This window comes from Pinus tabuliformis, chromosome 6 (assembly GCF_031772625.1).
Source record: "Pinus tabuliformis cultivar Carrire ecotype Pingquan chromosome 6, CPIR1, whole genome shotgun sequence".
Classification (NCBI taxonomy): domain Eukaryota; kingdom Viridiplantae; phylum Streptophyta; class Pinopsida; order Pinales; family Pinaceae; genus Pinus; species Pinus tabuliformis.
The window spans coordinates 1,842,778,809-1,842,799,992 of NC_142292.1; the positions used below are offsets into that span (position 1 = coordinate 1,842,778,809).

At 37.6% G+C, this 21,184-nt stretch overlaps 1 protein-coding gene across 2 annotated transcripts in view; it reads right to left on the reverse strand.

The window, feature by feature from the left end:
• Positions 1-4,965: 4,965 nt before the first annotated feature.
• LOC149266377 (mediator of RNA polymerase II transcription subunit) overlaps positions 4,966-21,184 on the reverse strand; it is a 182,406-nt gene continuing 166,187 nt past the window's right edge. The window contains exons 6-7 of one of the 2 annotated variants that reach the window (XM_089430482.1): positions 5,369-5,412; positions 4,966-5,223 (exon numbers count right to left, since the gene is read on the reverse strand). In XM_089430482.1, coding sequence (XP_089286608.1) covers positions 5,040-5,223; positions 5,369-5,412 — 228 coding nt within the window. In that variant the 3' untranslated portion in view covers positions 4,966-5,039. Of the gene's footprint in view, positions 5,224-5,368; positions 5,413-6,836; positions 7,101-21,184 lie in introns of those variants that run through there. The other variant, XM_089430486.1, reaches the window with a different exon arrangement.

The following is a 21,184-nucleotide window of genomic DNA, read 5'->3' on the forward strand; positions in this document are numbered from 1 at the left end:
AGATCAAATTCCAATCTTGCACATTCTGTCTAACTCTACTGAACCGGTATTTTCGTTAAACGATCAAATACTTATAATTTCAATTAATACTTGGAATTTCAAATTTTGCATGTCATCCTGAAGTTATATTTCAAAAGAAAATTAATTTTCTCCTAAATTTTAGGTTAATCAAGAGTTAATTTTAAATCTTTAATTAAAATTGATTTATTTTATTTATATTACAATTTAATATTTTTTTAAGAATAATAATATTTATATTGAGTTATATTCGTTTGACTTTGATAAACGGATGGAAATTAACTCTTTTTTGACTCAGTATATAGTTGTTTTCTAATAGCAGTGTATTTTGTTTATCTATTTAACGCGCTGTCATGATCTGATTCTTCATATCTGATTCTTCATAGTTGGTTCGAAACTGATGTGATTAATATCGAAAAAATTCTTTTTATAGTCTAAATTTTTTTAGTTATTATTATTATTTTTCTCTTTTTTAAATGATTTTTAAAAATTTATTGCATTGCATTTCATTTTATTTTATTTTTTCTTAATTTTGTTTTGAGAATGATAACGTTTTGTTTTAATTGATATTTTTTAAATTGTTTTTTTCATTAATTTATTTTTTTACCCCTTTCATTTTTTTAAGGATGTTTTTCATGATTTTGTGTACACTAATGATGATTTTATGGGCGATTAGCCTTCTGTGATTCATGATTTATACAAATATTTTCTAGAGAAATCACATATCAAATTTAATGTCAATGAGTTACCGTGGTTATCATCAGAATTTTATATGCTATTGTTAAAAAATATTGTAATTTTAGTGCTCCATTGAAAATGGGTCAAATTGATTCATCATCATAATTTTATAGGCTATTGTTAAAAAATATTGTAATTTTAGTGCTCTACTGAAAATGGGTCAAATTGTCTTTCGCTAAGATCTCAAATTTTAGCCTTTAAAAAAATTGTTCTTGGTAGAATTACTCTTTGATTAGGTGTTGACTTTTAAAGCTTTTTTAGTCATAATGTTATTGTTAAAAAATATCAGAATTTTAAGTTTTCTAGATTCATGATATTTGATCTTTAATGCCATGGTTGAAAATTGTTGAAATTTTAAGGTTTTCCATTATCATGGTTTTGGTTTTTAACACTATAGTTGAAAGCCACTAAAATTTTAACTCTTGCAAAAAATGTGATGCATTATCACCACTTTTTGATTTCGAGGTGTTTTTTCATGTTTTTTGCACAACAAATAAGAGTTTCTGGAAGAGTTCTTGTTTTGAGGTTATAGTTCTTGTTACATTGATAACAATGATATATAGGTCCACAGTAAGGTTGGAACCACAAAATGTTGTCATTTAAGGCGTCAAAATGACTCCTTCAAAATTTCACCCGAAATTTTCCAAATGACGATGTAGATAAAAATGACCCTGCAAGTTGATTCTCCAAAATTTCCTTTCTAAAATCATCTGGATAGATGAAAAATAATATATTGATCCAATGTGGATCACCTATCCTAGATGAGGCTCCATCAAAATGCATCCTCTATACAATCTCACTTGCTTAGATGAATTTTCCAATAATGGAACTATTGATTACACCATGATAGCATAGTTTCCAAAATCATCCTCAACACACACGAGCTCATTCATTGGAACTTTTGAGATTTCAACATGGTATTTCATCATTGATTGTATACAATGTCGTGTTTTCACATGTCAATATGGTAACATAAGGTAAATCCATTTGAATGCTTCAACCCAAGATATTAACCCATTTTCTAGACAAAAATATACCTCAACATTTGAGACATCAATGAACATAATGTCCATCAAAAGAGCGATATTTGCTTATACAACAAATTTAACCTGAAGCTTTTTACTCAACCCACACACTATAATCTCTTTCAAATATATGTAACATACATTTATGTAAAGGTCATGTGGTTTTGAGACAATTGAATTATGACTTTCAAAGACAACATTGGTGAAAGCCCGCAACTCTATCATACAATTATGAAGCAATGTATCATTCATCAACAATATGATATAAAAGAGAGATTAACTACCATATTTTCTTCCTTGATTCATGCTTTGAGATACCACAAGGCAATGTTCATTAGGCTCTTTGAAATCAAATAAATTCAATTTCTCCTTGTTAAATTCTTTGCTATTTCAATTAAGGGAACATCTATTTTGATGGATAATTCATTAGGTAAATCAACATTCAATGAATTTGTGATTTACCTTCACATGGATTTTCCAATGAGGATCTTTTGACAACTCCATGAGTTGTGTAATGGTTTTCATTGATACAACTTCTTTGAACCACTTGTCTTCTTCCTTTGGGCTTCTAAAGATTCCCTTGTGTTTTCAATTATAAAGGTTCTACACCTTATCTCTAAGGTTCTTTGTAGCAGGGTTACCTTATAAGCACTTATGTTTTTCTCTTATATTTCACCCATATCTTCTTTACAAAGGTCATAAGACTTCCCAAAGTGCAAATCAAACCATCTTCATTGACAAAATTCAAATCATTTAGTTCATTAATATCCTCAAACATAGATTCTTTCATCCATTTTCTAAACTTGGGGCAAGTATCCTCAACATGGAAAACTTGGTACTGTCTACGTAAATCTTCCTCTTCATCCGCCATGTTAGTGGGAATCATAGGAATAGGTAGTCTTCGCTTGTCTACACCCCTATTTATATCAAAACCAAAATTTGTTCTAACTCATGTTGGTTTTGTTTCTTTTTCCATTAAGACCATCTAGTTCTGCTCTATTTTAAGTCGATGCTCATTCCTCTAGCATAGGTATAGAAACCTTGAGAAAGATCATGAAAGAATTTGATATAAGTGGGCAAAAGCACAAACCAATGTTAATCTAGTTGAATAATGAATTCAATAGGGTTTGATTTAAGTGAATGGATGCACAACTAAATTATTAAAAACTTGTGCTAAATTACGGGAATTTTGAGTTAGTCATTTTGTGAAAAAGATGTATTTACAATGCACACTTTCTACTATAATCTATGTAACTATTCTTGTGTTAAATCGACAAAATGTTTAGGCATAAAATTAACAATAAAAATAAGTACATAAAACAAAAATCAAAATAAGTACATAAATATCTTTGAGTGTATTAATTATTTTTAATAAAAAATATAATTCTCATTAAAAAAATATTCATATAATAAATATTAATATAGTATTTTTTGAATATATAATGAAATTCATTTTTTAAATTAGAAATATAAAATATTAATTTAAAAAAAATGTTACATAATTCATAACATGGCTTATATTTACAAATTCAAACTAATATAAAAATAAATATTGATGTTATGAATGTGTTGATATATTAGTTAAATTAAAATATGAATATGGGATTCACATATAATGTAAGAACCATATATTCCATATATTAATTTGACTTTTAAACCGCATTTATGTTAATTCATATTATGCTATATTAGTTTATATACTTATTTATTAGTTAATTTAACTAATATGTAATCATATACTTTCAATATTCTCATATTATACTTACAAATATTAATTTATATCATGATATTAATTTGAATGAGTGCCTATGTAATGAATTATGAATTCATTTATTTATTTGAAATATAAAGTGATGAGAATATATGGGAAACCATGTATTCATTTCCATATGTAAAACTAATGAAAGGGTCATTCCAAAGATTCATCAAATCATCGCAAATAAATAATAAAAATGTGTGATCATAAACACATAATAATAGCAACAACTTCTCATAGAATAGAAATGAGAGAACAAAATAATATATTAATCAATAACGAACAATAAGAGTGGAGATTTAACCTCAACTTTAACCCTTCTTTAAAAAGCAAAATAAACTCAACTCTAACCCTTCTTTAGGAAGAAAAACAACAATTCTCTAAAATATTTTTACAATTTATTATAACTTAAGCAACATAATTCAACCATTAAAAAATAAAAAACTAATTAACCTCACATAAAAGAAACCCTTAACTTACACTGCTCCACCTAAATATTTAGCTAATCCAATTACTTCACACTTCTCACAAACCCTCTTATACTTCATCTAATATTTATAGCCTTTAACCCTCCAATAAGGTGCCTTTTTTATTGGCCCCTTCTCTTGATCCATCTTTAGATGATTTTTGAAAATGCTCTACGCTAAGACACCTTCCAAGAAAAACATTTCAGCCCTAACACATCGTTTCTTCATCATGAATGTTTCATAAAAGACCTTTCTCCTTTTTTATTTGACTTGTGTTCTTTTTTGTTCATTAGATTACAGTCAATTTAACTTAAAATTAATGTTTTGAAAAAGTTTTTCCTTTGAGCCAATTTACCTCGTCCATATCGACATAATGCTTTAACTGTGATATTTTACTTCTTAAAGCTATTCTTCTTAAAATCCTTTGGCCAATGAAATGGTAATTGACTATGTCATGGGTCATTGAAGTTCATCCATTCTAGGTCGTTCTCTTATATCAGCAACTCCTCGTAACAAGCCAAACTATTCTTTAAGAATCTTACTTGTATTTAATAATTTTTAATATTATCTATTTGTCTTTGTCACTAAACAATAATGCACCTCAACCAGAGGGCAAAGCGCTGACAGACATACAAATACAATAAAAGTTACGAATGGGATTATTCTATCTGCGTAAATAAATCTACAAACTGAATTGTTATTGTTATGTAGTCAATCTGAGGCCCATCGCAGGAATACAATTGAATGACAGTCGAAAAAACACAGAGCACATGCTTATTACAACACTTGCATGATTAGGCAAGTTTGTTACATAAAATCAGTTTATTTAGAGAACATGTAAAGTAACTGTCAACACTTAAGTTTATACATCCGTAATTCACTATAAATGCTTAGAAGTTAAAACTTTGTACATGTGAACAATGACAATAAAAAGACTTTACTGCATCTACTTCATTGGATCTTTTAAACTCATTTCACCACAGCATAATTATCAGTCACGGAAAGACCATTCATTCTTGAATTTAGAAATACAAACTATAGTTCCTCTTCTGGCAAACAACCCACATGAAATGCCATCACTGAATCTGTACTCTGAACGTTTGTAGTTGTCAACTGGCTTGAAGGATTTTTATTTACAAGTAGCTGTTGATATTGACGAATCACAGGAGGCAAAAATACAGCGGAAACCCGATCCATTGCCATAACTCGTTCACATTTACTGTAGTCGGAGAATATTGGAAAAATATAATTAAAAATTTTGTTTTCAAATGTAGGCTAGTCATCAGTAAAACATCGAACTATTAAATTCAAAATGACCAATTTTCACTCTTACAGATACAAAAGGAACAGATGCATAAACTTACCTGCAAGTTTTTGTGAACAGTGATTCGTATGTCTGTAACCAATGCTGCAAAAACAAATTATAGTTTATTTCGACACAGAACTAAAAATTAGTAAAACCTTGAAACAGCTAAGTCCCTCGACCATTTTTAAGTTTCAAATAATTCTTGCAGACATCAAAAAGTAAGAAACAGAAAATATGAGGGAAAGCTAATTATAAAGGAACATATGAGATAAATTTCTGAAGCATGATCCTTCCCTTATAATTATTACACCATCTTAAAACGAATGCCTGACCTTCTCCCTAAGAGAGGTTAAATAAAGGGAAAATATCACCCACCATTTTCTTCAAAAAAAAGGAAATTTCAAGGATAAAAGATCATATATGATCTTTTAACTTGAAGCAGTTGCTGTGAGGAAGACCCAGGTTCAAATCCCTGTAGACTTGCTCCTGCCTTTCCTGGTGTATTGCCAAGTGTGGCTTCTTAGTGGTTGTACTACTTACTCCCTACCAAAAGGGTTAATCATGTTGATTAGTGTGCTCGTACGTATTCCTTGCAAGCAATGTTGAATGCCATTAATGTAATTTGAGTTGGCTTAGTACCAGCATCCTCCTCACTAGTAAAATGTTTGAGAAAGAGATGGAGTTTCACTTTGGTTTTTTGGTCCATTGCATTGTTTCTCTTTGTGTGTGTATATAAAAGACACAGTCCAATGGACATGCATCCATATATAGTGGCCACTTGAAGAGGTTGTTGTGATGATGACTCATTCAAACCATAGTGATCATGCTCCTTCCCTACGTGGTGTTTGCAGGATGTGGCTATTGATCTTGGGTCTTGTGCCAATTATTGATTGTAGCCTTTGGACAGAATATTGTTGATGTAGCATCTGGGCAGATCATTGTATTGGTGTCGGTGAGGTACCGATAACCCCATTCTTCACTCTTCAGTGTACAGGTTGACAGTCAGAGAACGTGCTTCTTTCTGGGTTTACCATCAACTAAAAAACGGTTTCCCATTTCAAATATATATATGTATATATATTCTGCATACCATAGCAACTCAATATGATGCAAGTCAAAATAATAAAGCTCACAATTGGAATAACTTGATACATAAGATAGTAAAAGCATTTGCCACCAACTGTTTTGGCAATGTTGTTGTGTAAATGACAGGTTATTCAACATAAGCATTTAATAGTAGTGACCATACAATACATAGATTAGATAACAAGGTGAGAGATGAAGAAAGGAAAAGAGATTGTATTTGTAAAGTTGCCAATAGGGACTTTGGTTCGCTAGTGAGGTTGATGGATGTTGAATTTGTAACTAGGTTCAGTCTTCATAATGTATATTATCATTATATTTTTGTAAAGAATTCAAAAGAATTTATTCAAGACAAAGAAAATGATTTTATCATGTCCCATTTGGACATCTTTAAAAGAAAGAAAGTTATTTTTTTTTCTCTTTAAGTCAAACCCCATCTGCCAAGTCGGCCCTCCAGTTGTCAAGTCAGCCTGCTCAAAAGAGGGACCCTTTCACATGGACAAGAAGACTATATATACACTTACTCAACCTCCTCCATAGTTCGCAATTCAGAGGCAGTGGATGTACTATCTGAGGTACTTCGCATAACACATTCTGAGGCATATCTAAGGCAACTCGCATGACACATTCTGAAGCATATTTGAGGCACTTTGCATGGCACATCTGAGGCGGAAAAGAACACTTCTGATGCAGCTCGTAGAACATTCCTGAGGCAGATGAAAGGTTATTTCTGAGGAGGTTCATATACTACCAATTCTGAAGCAAGTTTGAATGCTGAGCAGTATTAAAAGAAAAGAGAAATTTCTGAAGCAGTTTGAAGAACAGACAAGTGGTATTTTATGGGCACTATTGTGGACAGAAACCTGGGTAGACATGTGACAAATTATGGACAGAATTCATGAAGGTTGAAGTTGAAGGTTACTGTTTGGTAAAGGGCTGACTTCGCACTTGGGTAATTGGTCTACTAGTCAGTTTGTCTATGACTTGGATTTCTCTCTTGTTGACTAAGATTCTATAAGGAAAGGATTGCTCGGTTTTTCCCTTGTGGGTTTTGCCCTGGCCTCTGGCCTAATTTCTGGTGTCACGTATTTGATATATAAATAATTGATAGAATGAATGATGATTTCTTTTTTACAATGAATACCCTAGCTTAAATATAGCATTGGGTGCCTTTTCATGAGGGATAATGATCTTTGATCTGTTGATATTTCTATGTAGTATCGAGAGGTATTAAATAAAAAATATTTTTATTTTTATTTTGGAGCATCATGTAGGCTCAAAAGGACAAGTTGGCCCCACCATGAAAGGGTGTGTCCCTCGAGCAAATTCACACCCATTCGATCAGTGTATATACATGATGTGACACTTCATTTTGTTGAATTCATTCGTCACATCTTCACTCTCTTAGAGCAACCGCACGTGTGATAGAAAGAGGCCGAGTTGACTGGTGTTTGACTGAGTTGTAGGAGGGAAGTTTGACCATGTTTGACTGAGCTGCAGGAAGTCTATTTTTGGCCAAGTTTGACCACAGTTGATCGAGCTGCAAGAGGTCAAGTTTGAACACAGTTGACCAGGCTGCAGGAGGCCGAATTTGACTGAAGTCAACCACAATTGACCAAAGGAGTCTCAGGGCCAAATTTGACCACAAATCTAATTGTAGGTCCAAATTTCACCAGGTGGTTTGACCAGATATTTAGGGAAGTTCAACTAGCATTGACCTCTTACTATTTTGGATAGTTTGAACATCCTTGACATGCTTGGAGTTTGACCAGATTTGTCTGGTATTTTGACTTGGGTATTGAAACAAACTTCTAGACAAATTATTGATTTGTAAACCTTGCTAAAGAATAATTTCTCTTAAGAAAAGTTGTTGGGTTTTCTCCCAAGTTTGGGTTTCCCTGGGTAAAAATACTGTCTCTATTGTGTATGGTTGTCTCTTTATGATCTTTACTATTTTCGCGGCATTTATTGTTGATATTTTCTGTGCATAATTGCTCAATGATATCAGTGGCATGAGATAAATTGTTTGATGATCATTAGGCAGTAATTATCGGAGCAGAAGATTGCTTTCTATTGTGCATCTTGAGGAAAACTCAACATGATCGTGCCCCTCTACATAATTAAAATTTAATATATAATTATAGTTTTTTTTATTTTTTTATTCATAACATTGCCTTCCCCTCAAATGAAATTCTTTGTCCTCAAAGCATCTGTAACGAGGGGATGTTGACAAAAATATTTTGTCTCCCAAGAAGTATCTTCTTTTGGTAGACTCTTCCACTTGATGAGGTATTCTTTAATTACTCAAGAACCATAATCGCTTTTCTTTGGTAGCAATGATATCTTTCGGTTCTCATACAACTTCTCCCTCGTCATTCAATGTAGGAAGTGTTGTTTATGTTGTTTGATGTTTCCCCAACACCCTTTTCAGACAGAAAACATAGAAAACGTTATGGATGCGACTTTTTTTAGGTAATTTTAAAACGTAAGCTACTTGACTGATTTTATTGACAATTTGATATGGCCCATAGAACTTAGGGGCTAGCTTGTTTTTGTTAGTTTTTGTAGCATCGGATGGTGTTCTAGTCTCAACAGTTGTTAGAGACGCTAAGAAACACTAGGACTCAAAAACCCGTAAAAGGTTTCAGGAAAATCCTCCTAGAAATGTCTCAATTAAGTTAATTAATCAGTAATTAAATTTTTCCTATCTAACTTAAGAAAAATGATTAATTAATATGAATTAATTGAGGAAGGAGAGATTTCTCTAGAAACTCACATGGATCAACTAGGAAATAATCTCAGCCATTGATTAAGATTTAATCTTGGTCAATGGAGTCCCACAGTGAGATTATTGTTAGGATATTCCGACACATAGGATATAGTTAAGTTCAACTTGGTCTAGTATAGAGTTAGGTTAGAGTTAGGTAAAGTGTGTTTCTTTACCGTTGTACATTTTGTAACTTACAATCCGACGGTCACGATATGTAGTGATCCGACGGTTCACTCTCACCTCGGTATTACCGACACTTGATCCGTGGCTTGACACCCGATTGGTCCATGAGTTCTATTTAAAGCGCATGGAGGGTCATTGTTCGGGTAATCCGTGCATGAGAGAAGCTTATGTAAATTTTCATTCTTTGATTAATAAATTGTCTGTACCCACGTTGGGACAGGCCGTGGACTGTTTCCCTCCTTGCACTCTGAGGGTTTTAACCACGTCAAAAATACTGGTGTATTGATTTGAGATCTGGTTGTGAGCGGTGTCCTTTTGGTATTCTTCTGTGGAACTTACCCTGTAAATTCCTACATGGTATCAGAGCTATTTGAGGGCCGCGTCCGTTGGTGATCCAAATCTGAAGCCGGTAGAACTGCATGCGGCTGTCGTTTCCTAGATCTGCTGTTTCTGACTGCTTTCGGGCCGAGAGGACTGCTCTGTTGCATTCGGAGCATCTGTTTCAGTGAGGAACCCCTTTCGTTTCACGCGAAAAGGTTTCCGGTAGCCCTAGCTGCGTCATTTTTCAGATCGGGAGGTATACAGTGTTTTTTTTTGCAGTTTACTGTCATTTTCTCTCTGCTTATTTCGGTTTCGGTTTATTTAGCCTTTTTTTTTTCCCGGATCTATACCTTTCATTTCTGCGTATGCTCTTTGCCCTGCGACTCTGTGCGATCTGGGCAAATCAGAAACAGAAAGAAAGGATTTTTCTCATGCGTATGCTCTTTTCCCTGCACCTTAGTGTGATCTCGGAAAATCAGAAACATTGAGGAAAATATTTAGTTTTTCGGCTAAAAGCTAACTTTGAGATTTTTTTTAAATTTCTAGTTTTTTGGCTAAAGCTAACTTCGAGCCGTAAGGTTCGTTTTTCTTTGGATATTCGTGTTGGGTTTTGTGTTTTGTGTTTTGTAGGGGAAAAGAGTCTTCCCAAGGCAAGCACGCAAATCGAGGCCCCCCCCCCCCCCCCCCCCCCCTCTCTCTCTCTCTCTCTCTCTCTCTCTCTCTCTCTCTCTCTCTCAAATCTTTTGTATAGATCAATTGGTTCAAAGACCTTTTAAGAGAGTAGAGGTCTTGGGTTCAAGTCTCCATTTTGTGGGGGCGGATTTTTTCATTCCCGCACATTCGCGCACTTTGCCGGCAACGTCAACAATTTTTTTTCAAAAAGCCATAACTTCTTCATCCGGAAGCCTTTTTCAGAGCCGTTTTTTTTAAAACCGCCTATTTTTTCGAGATCTATCCATTGGACCACTCACTTTCAGCATCTTCAGCTTCAGTTGTTTTTCAAAAATGGAAAGTCCATGCCAAGTCATTCTTGACAGCACTAACTACTTCCAATGGGTCGCCTACATGGGAGATTTACTTAGAAGTAAAGGTCTCTTCAGAATAGCCACAGACCAAGAGAAGAAACCCAAAGATGAAGACAAGGCCGAAAAATGGGAAAATCGACAAGATCAAGCACGTGGTTTGATAGGAATGTCTGTTTCTCCTGATCTTAGATTCCACATTGCAGAAATTGAAACTCCTCATGAAGCATTAGAAAAACTTGCTAAAGTTTTTGGGATTAAAAATGAAATTAGAGCCCATCAACTTGAAAATGAGCTGCTTACTTTGGATCCTAATAATTTTTCTTGCATTGAAGATTTCTTGTCAAAATTCAAGAACCTTAGATATCTCTTGGAAGGTGTTAAAGTTAAGAAAGATGATGGTAACCTTATTTATTCCATCCTTACTAAGTTAGGGCCAGCCTACTCTGTATTTGTTTCCACTTTCCATTCTACCAGGGAAGCTTTCATTTGTCAAGGCAAAGACTACAAGCCCCCTTCCTTTGACTCCTTTTGTGATTCCTTAATAAGAGAACAAGAAAAACTCTTACACCTTGGTCTTCTTAATCTTGGAAACTCTTCCACAAAAGCGTTAGCCGCCCAGCAGTATCCAAATTCAAAGAATCCTAAGAAGTCTTATCCTCAAAGGAATGGTCCTAAACCAACTCAGCCTCAAGATGAAAGATCATTTCAGCAATATGATAAGACCAATAAAAACAAATGGAAGAAGACTGAAAGACATTGTAACTTTTGTAATCGAGATGGCCACTTAGAATCTAAATGCTTTAAGAAGATGGAAGCCTTGGAAGCCGCAATGAAGAAACATAACATCCATCTGGAGCCTACTTCAACTTCAACTTCCGGAACGGCATTTTCTGCATGTCATCGTCAATCATCTCAGTCTGGTTATGCATTAAATGTATCTTCTTCTTCTTCTCATTCTCATGAGTGGCTCATTGATTCTGGAGCCTCTTGTCACATGGCCAAAAACCAAGCCATGTTTTCTTCTTTAAATGATTGTAACACCAAAAATATATATGTTGGTGATGATAGATCTCTTAATGTTGTAGGGACTGGAACTGTTCATCTAGACAATGGTCAGTTCAATGATGTATTATGTGTTCCAAACTTATCCTGCAACCTTCTATCTGTCTATCAGATAACTCATTCAGGTGAAGGTAAAATCGTTGAATTTTCACCTCATGATGTTGTAATCAAGGATCTAAAAGATCCTAAACAGATTCTAGCTACTGGTCTTGCTGATGATTCCAAAAGGTTGTATAAGTTTCACAACTTTGGGTCATCCCATCTTCCCTCAGTATTTGTTGCTCATAATGATGAAGTGAGCAAACTTTGGCATGAGCGGTATGGTCACTTAAACTATCGCTCCCTTCAGCATCTATGTAAAGAAAACATGGTGACAGGTCTTCCTATGGTATCTTGCAAAGATGGTGTTTGTTCCGGATGTGTACTCGGAAAACATCATCGGGACAGTTTTGACAAACGTGCCTCTTGGCACGCCTCAGCCCCTTTACAGCTTGTGCACAGTGATTTATGTGGTCCTCTTCCTGTTGCTTCATTCTCTGGCTGCAAGTACTTCTTAACTTTCATTGATGATTTCTCTAGACGCACTTGGGTATACTTCTTAAAACTCAAGAGCGAAGTATTTACCACCTTTTTGGCCTTCAAAGCATTCGTTGAAAAACAATCTGGACATCAAATTCTTAAGCTAAGAACTGATAATGGTGGAGAATATGTTAAAAATGCATTCATCACCTTTTGCACCGAAAATGGAATTCAAATGCAACATACTGTTCCATACACTCCACAACAAAATGGTGTAGCTGAAAGGAAAAATCGCACTTTAAAGGAAATGGCTAATTGTATGCTGCAATCTAAAGGACTCAGTCTTAGTTTTTGGGCCGAAGCAATTAATTGTGCAAATTATATAATCAATCGCACTCCTACTAAGGTTCTAGAGAATATCACTCCAGAAGAAGCTTGGAGTTCCATTAAACCAGATGTAAGTCACTTTCGTGTGTTTGGAAGTGAAGCATGGGCCCATATTCCAGATGAAAAGCATAAAGCCTTAGAACCTAAGAGTGAGAAATGTACTTTTGTTGGATATTCTGAAGATGTAAAAGGCTATAGACTTATTCCATTTAAGTCCAAAAATGTTATCATTAGAAGAGATGTAAAATTTGATGAAAATAAATCGGCCTGCGAGCCTAGTCCGGCGGATGTGCCACCTCTTCCTATCTCTTCTATCTTTGAAAACATTTCTTCTTCTGATGATGAAAGCGAGGATGATAATCCTTCCCCACCTTCTCAGGATCCTCAACTTCCAAGATGGGTCCGTGCTACTCGGGATGCAGCAGGTGATCTTGCCGGTGATCCTACAGATCAGCGACGTACACGTTCTCAGTTTGAAAGAGCCTCTTCTTTACTGGCTCAAGCTCCAGTAAATCATGATCCTGACACTTTTGCAGAAGCTTCAGGCCATCCACATTGGGAAACAGCTATGAATGAAGAATATCATTCATTGATGACAAATGATACATGGGATCTTGTTCCTCTACCAAAGGGACGCAAACTTGTTAGATGCAAATGGGTTTACAGAACCAAGTATGGACCAGATGGGAAAGTTGATAAACATAAAGCTCGTCTAGTTGCTAAGGGCTTTTCACAGGTTGAAGGCATTGACTACACTGAAACCTTCTCTCCAGTTGCCAAAATGAACTCTATCCGCCTTGTTCTTTCCCTTGCTGCCTCTTTAAAATGGGAAGTACATCAAATGGATGTTAAATCTGCCTTCTTGCATGGGGACTTGCAGGAAGAAATCTATATGGAACAACCCATTGGCTTCATACAAACAGACTCCAGCCTCGTTTGTCGCTTAAGAAATCCCTTTATGGCCTCAAGCAAGCTCCTCGAGCTTGGTATGCCAAAATGGATAGCTTTCTTTTAGAATCTGGCTTTTCTAGGTGTCATTCTGACAATACTGTCTACACCAAGAAAGTGGGCAACTCTCTCATCATCCTTGTTCTTTATGTTGATGATCTTATTCTTACTGGTAGTGATCCCAACCTTATAAACCATGTGAAGTCCAGCCTTAAAAAGAAATTTGAAATGACAGACTTAGGACACTTACACTATTTTCTCGGTCTTCAAGTCTTGCAATCCCAAGAGGGTATTTTCCTTTCCCAGTCCAAGTATGCTTGTGATATTCTTCGTCATTTTCACATGGAAGACTGTAAGCCAGCCCCTTCTCCCTTTCAGTCTGGAGTCAAACTTTCAGTCTCTTGTACTTCTCCTGAAGTTGATGCTACCTTATACCGTCAACTTGTCGGAAAACTCTTGTATTTAACCCATACTCGTCCTGATCTTTCCTTTGTTGTTGGCCTTGTTGCTCGTTTTATGCAAAACCCCCGTGAAAGTCATTGGAAAGCAGCTAAAAGAATACTTCGTTATGTTCGAGGTACAATACAGTTTGGGATTCATTACAGTGCCAAAGCAGCTCCTCTGTTAGTTGGTTTCACTGATTCTGATTGGGCTGGTGACCTTGATGATCGGAAGTCTACTGCCGGTTATGTCTTCACTCTTGGTTCAGGACCTATTACATGGGCTTGTAAGAAACAGGCTGCCATTTCTCTTTCGTCAGCAGAAGCAGAGTATCGTGGTGCCGTGGAAGCTAGTAAGGAAGCCTTGTGGCTTCGTCAGATCCTATCAGAGTTTGGCTTTGAGCAGCAGCATCCAACCACACTTTGGTGTGATAATCAAAGTGCCATTCAGCTATGCAAAGATCCAGTCCAGCATCAGCGCAGCAAACACATTGAACTACACATGCACTTCATCAGAAAGCTCATTCTTGACCATGTTCTTGAAGTGCAATATTGTCCAACGGATGATCAGGTTGCAGACATCTTCACAAAGGCTCTCACAGAGGCGAAGTTCACTAAACTTCGATATATGCTTGGAGTTCAGGAAGTTGTCACTAAGGGGGGATAGGCTCTAGTGCCTCCTTCCTTCTCCTATTGTGTCATATTTGTAAATCCTTCAATCCTATCCCAAGTTGTTCTTAAGGGGGGATGTTAGGATATTCCGACACATAGGATATAGTTAAGTTCAACTTGGTCTAGTATAGAGTTAGGTTAGAGTTAGGTAAAGTGTGTTTCTTTACCGTTGTACATTTTGTAACTTACAATCCGACGGTCACGATATGTAGTGATCCGACGGTTCACTCTCACCTCGGTATTACCGACACTTGATCCGTGGCTTGACACCCGATTGGTCCATGAGTTCTATTTAAAGCGCATGGAGGGTCATTGTTCGGGTAATCCGTGCATGAGAGAAGCTTATGTAAATTTTCATTCTTTGATTAATAAATTGTCTGTACCCACGTTGGGACAGGCCGTGGACTGTTTCCCTCCTTGCACTCTGAGGGTTTTAACCACGTCAAAAATACTGGTGTATTGATTTGAGATCTGGTTGTGAGCGGTGTCCTTTTGGTATTCTTCTGTGGAACTTACCCTGTAAATTCCTACAATTATAAGAAGTCGATGGGTAGATGGAGGATCACACTCAGTTTGCGAGTTCCTTGCCAAATCGAGCTACCCAGTTGCAGAGATCTAGTAAGGGAGAAGTTCGAGCCAGAAGGATGCACAAATGAGATTGAGGGCACACCAATTGCAGATACTCAATGATCAACGTAGATCAATTTTCCAGTAGCAAGTGTTTCAACAATGAAATTGAGCCAATGATCGAGTAGCAGGGAGCAGATTTCCGGAGGAGTTTCCAGTTCGGAAGAGTCAAAAAAGAGGAGGCTAAATATTTCTGCAGAAAAGGGCCACGGTGCAGGAATTTGCGCGCAATCGCAGGAATTCGCAATTACAGGAATTTGCGAGTAATTGCAGGAATTCATGATTACAGGATTTCACGTGTAATTGTAGGAATTCATAATTACAAGAATTCGTAGTTACAAGAATTCCCAATGGTTTTGCAGAAGGGAGAAAGTTTCTCTAGAATATTTTTACCAGTATTTCTTTCAAATTAGATTGCCAGTTGGGCATCCATAGATTGTACTCAAAATTTCTGTTGTTGCATAATAATATAAAACTCTTAGCTACTGGACTAGTTTTCCCAAGTTGGGTTTTTCGGGGACATTTGTCCAAAATTAATTGTGTCAATTTTTGTGTGTGTGCTAGCATTTCTTAGTTCCTATTTTTTCTTCCGCATAATTTAATTTGGTGAAGATTATAGTGTGATTATTTTGTTGTTGTCATAGCAATAAGCTGATAAATTAATTTACAGTTAGAAGAAATAATCCCAGTTGTTGCAACAAGATTTCGATAGTTGAAATTTTCATATGGTATGAGAGCGAGGTTGATCAGATCAGAGGCTCAAAGATGAAATGGGAGAAAATTTCACAGTTCAGAGGGAGATCTAAGCGATTTTTTCCTAGATCTGCGTAGAGTGCAAATTACAGAGGCAGGGGTTCAATTTTCAGTTTTCAGCCAGTAGAAAAATCAACCAGCCTCAGTAGCGAGAGGGCTGCACTGCAAGAATTCATGCATCATTGCAGGAATTTGTGATTATAGGAATTCGAGCGTAATTGCAAGAATTCGCAATTACAGGAATTCGCAGTGTGATTGCAGGAACTCGTAGGAATTTTTAGTAGATTTGTTGGATAGAGGGTTTTAGTGAGAAAATTAGAAATTTCATTGAGAAAATCTAGGCGTAGTTGGTTTGTAGCTAGACCAGCAATAGCAGATCAACGTTGAGGAAGAGAAATGCACACACAAAGGGAGTTTCTCTCGGAGGGTTTCTAGTTCAGAAATTCAAAAATTTCAGTTGTAGATCGCAGTAGCAGCAGGCAGATTTTCACACTCAAAAAGGGAGTGCGAATAAAAGTGCTAGTAGCCAAGCAAGGAAGAGAGGGCGCTTCCAGGTTTATTTTCTCCAGTTTTAAGTTTCCATATTTTGCAACCCTGCAGGGATGGTTGTACGAGATTGCCAGAAGAGGTCGTACGAGTTAGCCAGAATGCAAATCTGGGTAGCATTTCGACTTCTAGTTGTCGGAAACAAGTGTCGGAGGAAGTGCGAGTTGCAAAGAAACGTAGGGTCCCAGCTAGGGACTAGACTCAAAAGGAGATAGTGGGGCACCAAATCCAAAAGGAGTATAAGACTCCAGTGTGCCATATTGGGCAGGGTCCAATGCAATTGCAACAAGGAGATCAGTCAGAAAAATTCTGAATTGTTGCAGCAGGACCATCACCTTTGCTACAAGAGCCAACATTATCATAGTAGCAAGTTCAGTGTCAGCAAATGCAATCTGTCATTAGACAGTTGCAAATCTAGTTGCAGTCAATACTCGGGAGACAGTTGTAGAACTAGATGCAGAGACACAACCAATCTGAATTTCCTAGTTGCAGCATGTAGGTGTGGTTCCAGTTAGGAGATTCCCAGCGTAGAACTACGCAGTCCAGTTTCCAATGTAGGAGGACAGTGCGAGTTTCCAGGAGGAAGCAAAGAGATATCCCATTGGGAGATCGAGACTCAGAGGGAGTCTAACTTCAGAGAGAGCAACGCTATGTAAGCTAGTGCTTCAGGATTTCGGGAGATCATACTCATTATTGCAGTAGTTGTAGCAGTAGTGCGGAAATAGCAGCAGAGCGGTAGCAACAGTGTTATGAGTAGATCAGAGTTCAGAGTCTCAAAGATTGGGCAGGATCCATTGAGGTGTCCTATTGAATCGTTACCTTGCTACAAGGGCCCACAATATTCAGTAGGAAGATGGATTAGTGTCAATGATGCAGTCTGATTCCTGAGTGACAATTACAGTCAAGTGTTGAGGAGCGCAGATGCAGTGTTGACAGCATAGCAAGTGGCTCAGTGCAGAGTTAGCAGCAACGCAAATTCTTCAGTGGACAGTGCAGAGGCTAGTAGCAATCAAATACTTAGGAGATAGATACAACACAGACACAGTTGATTCAACATTTTGGATGCTTTTCAGTTGCAGCAGTTGTATTAGCAACAACAACAGATGAGATGGAGTTGCAATGCAGATACAAAGTTGGCAGTGTCAACGGAAACACAGATGCAACATCAGAGTGTGAAAATTCATAATCCTCAAGGAACCCCTACTGCAGCAAATCTAAATCTACTTCACCTACTTGATTTTAATATACATTATCAAGTTATTCTCTGAATACTGAAGAAAATTACTTCTGCAGCCTACACTACTTTAATATTTGATTACATGAAACAGAAAACTGAGCAAAGAACAAGATACATAGGACACAGTGATTTTTGGACAAAATAATCCCCAAAAAAACCCAATACAAGAAAACCGATGCAGCAGCTCTGAGGGTGTTCTATTATTAAGCAATAATTCTGAATACAAATGTTGCATGCCCTCCTCGCAATCCAGTGACAGAGAAAATACAATGGCGGAAAATCTGAGTGAGTTTTACCTCACTTCACCCGGCAAATTCTCGTTGATCCGGCAACAAGATTGGCTAACCCCAGCTACTTCTACGTTAGCCCTGCATAGGCCCTGCATCAGCATTTCAGGCTCTACGTCAGCACTGCGCTACCTCTTCTGCCCACTACGTCAACTTTCCCAGTTGTTCCGACAGTTCCGGCTTTCTGCATGGAGGATAGCTTTCTGCTTCTGCGCTAGCCCTTCTGGCTCTGCGTCAAGCCTGCATGGGCCTAGATTGGCCCAATGTCGGTCTTCCTAACTGCTGCGTTGCCTTCAATAGCTTCTCTCCATCTCTCTATCAATACTCCCGAGCTATCTCTGCCCCTCTGCTGCAACTGATCACCTAGTTCGAATTTCTCAACTTCCTAGCCCCAAAAATCGAACTCCAAATCAATTTGTTCTCTCCGTGTGTGTTTCTAAATGAACCCCAAGCCTCCTCCTTATAATTTTCTCGTTGAGACTTCAATGGCTGAGATTAAGTCTCTAATCAACGACTAAGATTAAAAGATGACTTGATCCGCCTTCTAGATCATTCTCACCCATATTTTGATTAATTCCCATTAATATTTTAATTTTCCTAAGTTTAGACTTAGGAACCCCATTAAAAATATTAATTATTTTAATAAAATACAATTCGGGTGGTTTTTGGTTTCTTTAGAACTCATGTGCCTTAGCCTCTCCACCAATTTTCATGGCTAGAGCACCATCCGATGCTACCAAAAACTAACACTCCCTCTTAGTGAGGAAAGTGCTCTAGCAACAATGTCCAACTGCATGCTGCTCTGCTTCTGAAGCATCCCCTTTTTGCATTGTTGCTGCCACCAACACTGTGCTACTGCTGCTATTGTACTGCTACCCATGACACTGCCACTACGGATCTATACAACTCCCTCTGCATCTTCTGCTAACACTGCCACTACTAGCTTTGCACTACGTCATTTCCCAATTGTTGTTGCTTAGCAACGAAAAAGCATCCAAAATTAACTGAACTTAATTGTGTTCAGCATAATACCATAACTGTTGGAATCTCACTGCTCTAGTCTCTGACAGTGTTTTACAACTCGGACTCGGATTCGGACTCGGCCGAGGATCGACTCGGACTCGGACTCGGACTCGGCAATGACTCGGCCGGCTCGATTTCAATGACTCGGTCGTTGTAAAAAATACATTAAATATTTATTGGGGCAAATAAAAGATTGTTGTTTTAGATTGGTTTTATGAGTGCCAACCTCAAAGTTATATAAGCTCCATGCACTTTTCTTTCTAAATTGCAAATACATTCTATGCTAACATTGAGTATCTACAAGAGAAAAACAAAACTGGAATTGTATATAATATATCATGTGATAAGTGTATACTCTTGAGTCTTAATCAGTGCTGGAGCAGAAATACAATCAGAATATGCTGGAGTGTCCATATTTTTAGCATCTTTCATAACAAGAAAACCTTTAGCCGACGATTGCATACATATCTCTTCCCTCTTGTTAGAAGACAACGACTGAATTGAAGTGACAACATCAACAAAAACAAATTTCCACCTTAACCTACAGATAGTGAAGAATGTAGTAATTTTGAGGTAGTTCCAAATGCTCGCAAAGGCAGAGAGCACTAGATAGCTGCAGTCGCCAAAGAGGGCTGCTCTACAATGCACCTGCCCTTCGAATAAAGCTCAGTGCTGATACTGTATATGGCACTGCCAATAGTGTCTAGCAAAGTGACAGTCCCAAACCATGTGTTTCACTGTCTTTGGTTCACCAGACACTAGAGAAAGTCCTTTTTTAAGCCCACTATTCGTCAAATGGGCCTTGGATGGCAGCCCCTGATAAATGACTAGCCAGATAAAGACCTGCAACTGATAAGACAAACGGTATGCAATCTGTGAATCCACCTGTCCTCGGGATCTGAAGAATTCAAACAAGCATTAAGCATAGAAGAAAAGACATGTTTTTTATGTAACAGGAAGTAGAGTTTCTTGGAGTCACACTGCTGAATTTTCCTACCAAACAACCATCCCCAGTCTCTCCACAATGGGCCCTGTGTAACAATGTTCAGTTTAAACAAGTCCTCAGGAGGATTCAACTCAACAATATCCTATGTAACTAGCTTGTCTGAAGAAAGGAGGGCCTTCTGTCGTGCTAAAAGGTCTGGAATTATTCCATGATCTAGCCTCAAAGTCCCAAAGATCCCTCTAGAGTCTAGGCAAAAATATATTTTCTGAACTTGAACGAAACGGCCGTTTTTTGACGTGACCCGGCCGGGTTGACCGGGTCAGCTATGACCCGGCCGAGTCATTGGCTGACTCGGCCGAGTCAGCTAGGCCGAGTCATTGGCTGACTCGGCCGAGTCATAGCTGACTCGGCCAGCCGAGCCGGGTCAAAGGCCGGGTCAGCAAATTTTTTTATGAAACGGAACGAAACGGCCGTTTCCGTTTCGGTACGGCCGTTTCGTAAAACACTGGTCTCTGACCCTCTGAATCTTTTGTGTTGTTGTTGACTTCTGCACTGCACTGCTCCCAACCTTGCTCTGCGCTGATCAACTCTTGGTCTCGGGCTACTGCATCTATCTCACCAAACAATCCATTGCATCATCTGACACTTAGTATATCTCGCTACTGCTGAATCTTGGGCTGTCGTAGCAAGGAATTGATCCAAGAGGTGGACTCCTCAAGGATCCTGCCTGCATGTAGTCCTCCCGACTACAGCTCAATATCGCCCCATTTCCCTCCTGGAGATGCATGGGCACTCATGGCAAACTCATCTTCGTCAATTTTTGTTGGAGCAGCCTTAGGATCATGTTTCTCATCCTTATCCTTTTGCTTCAAAGGACATTGGGATGCAAAGTGGCCCAACTCGCCACATCTAAAACATTTCACCTTCGAAATGTCCTTTCGCTTCTGCTTTTGCTGTCCCTTTGATGTTAGAGTTGTGTTCTCCTCCTCCTCCTTGGTCTTCGTGCCACTCCCATTGCTGCCATTGAGGTTGACCTTAACCAGGT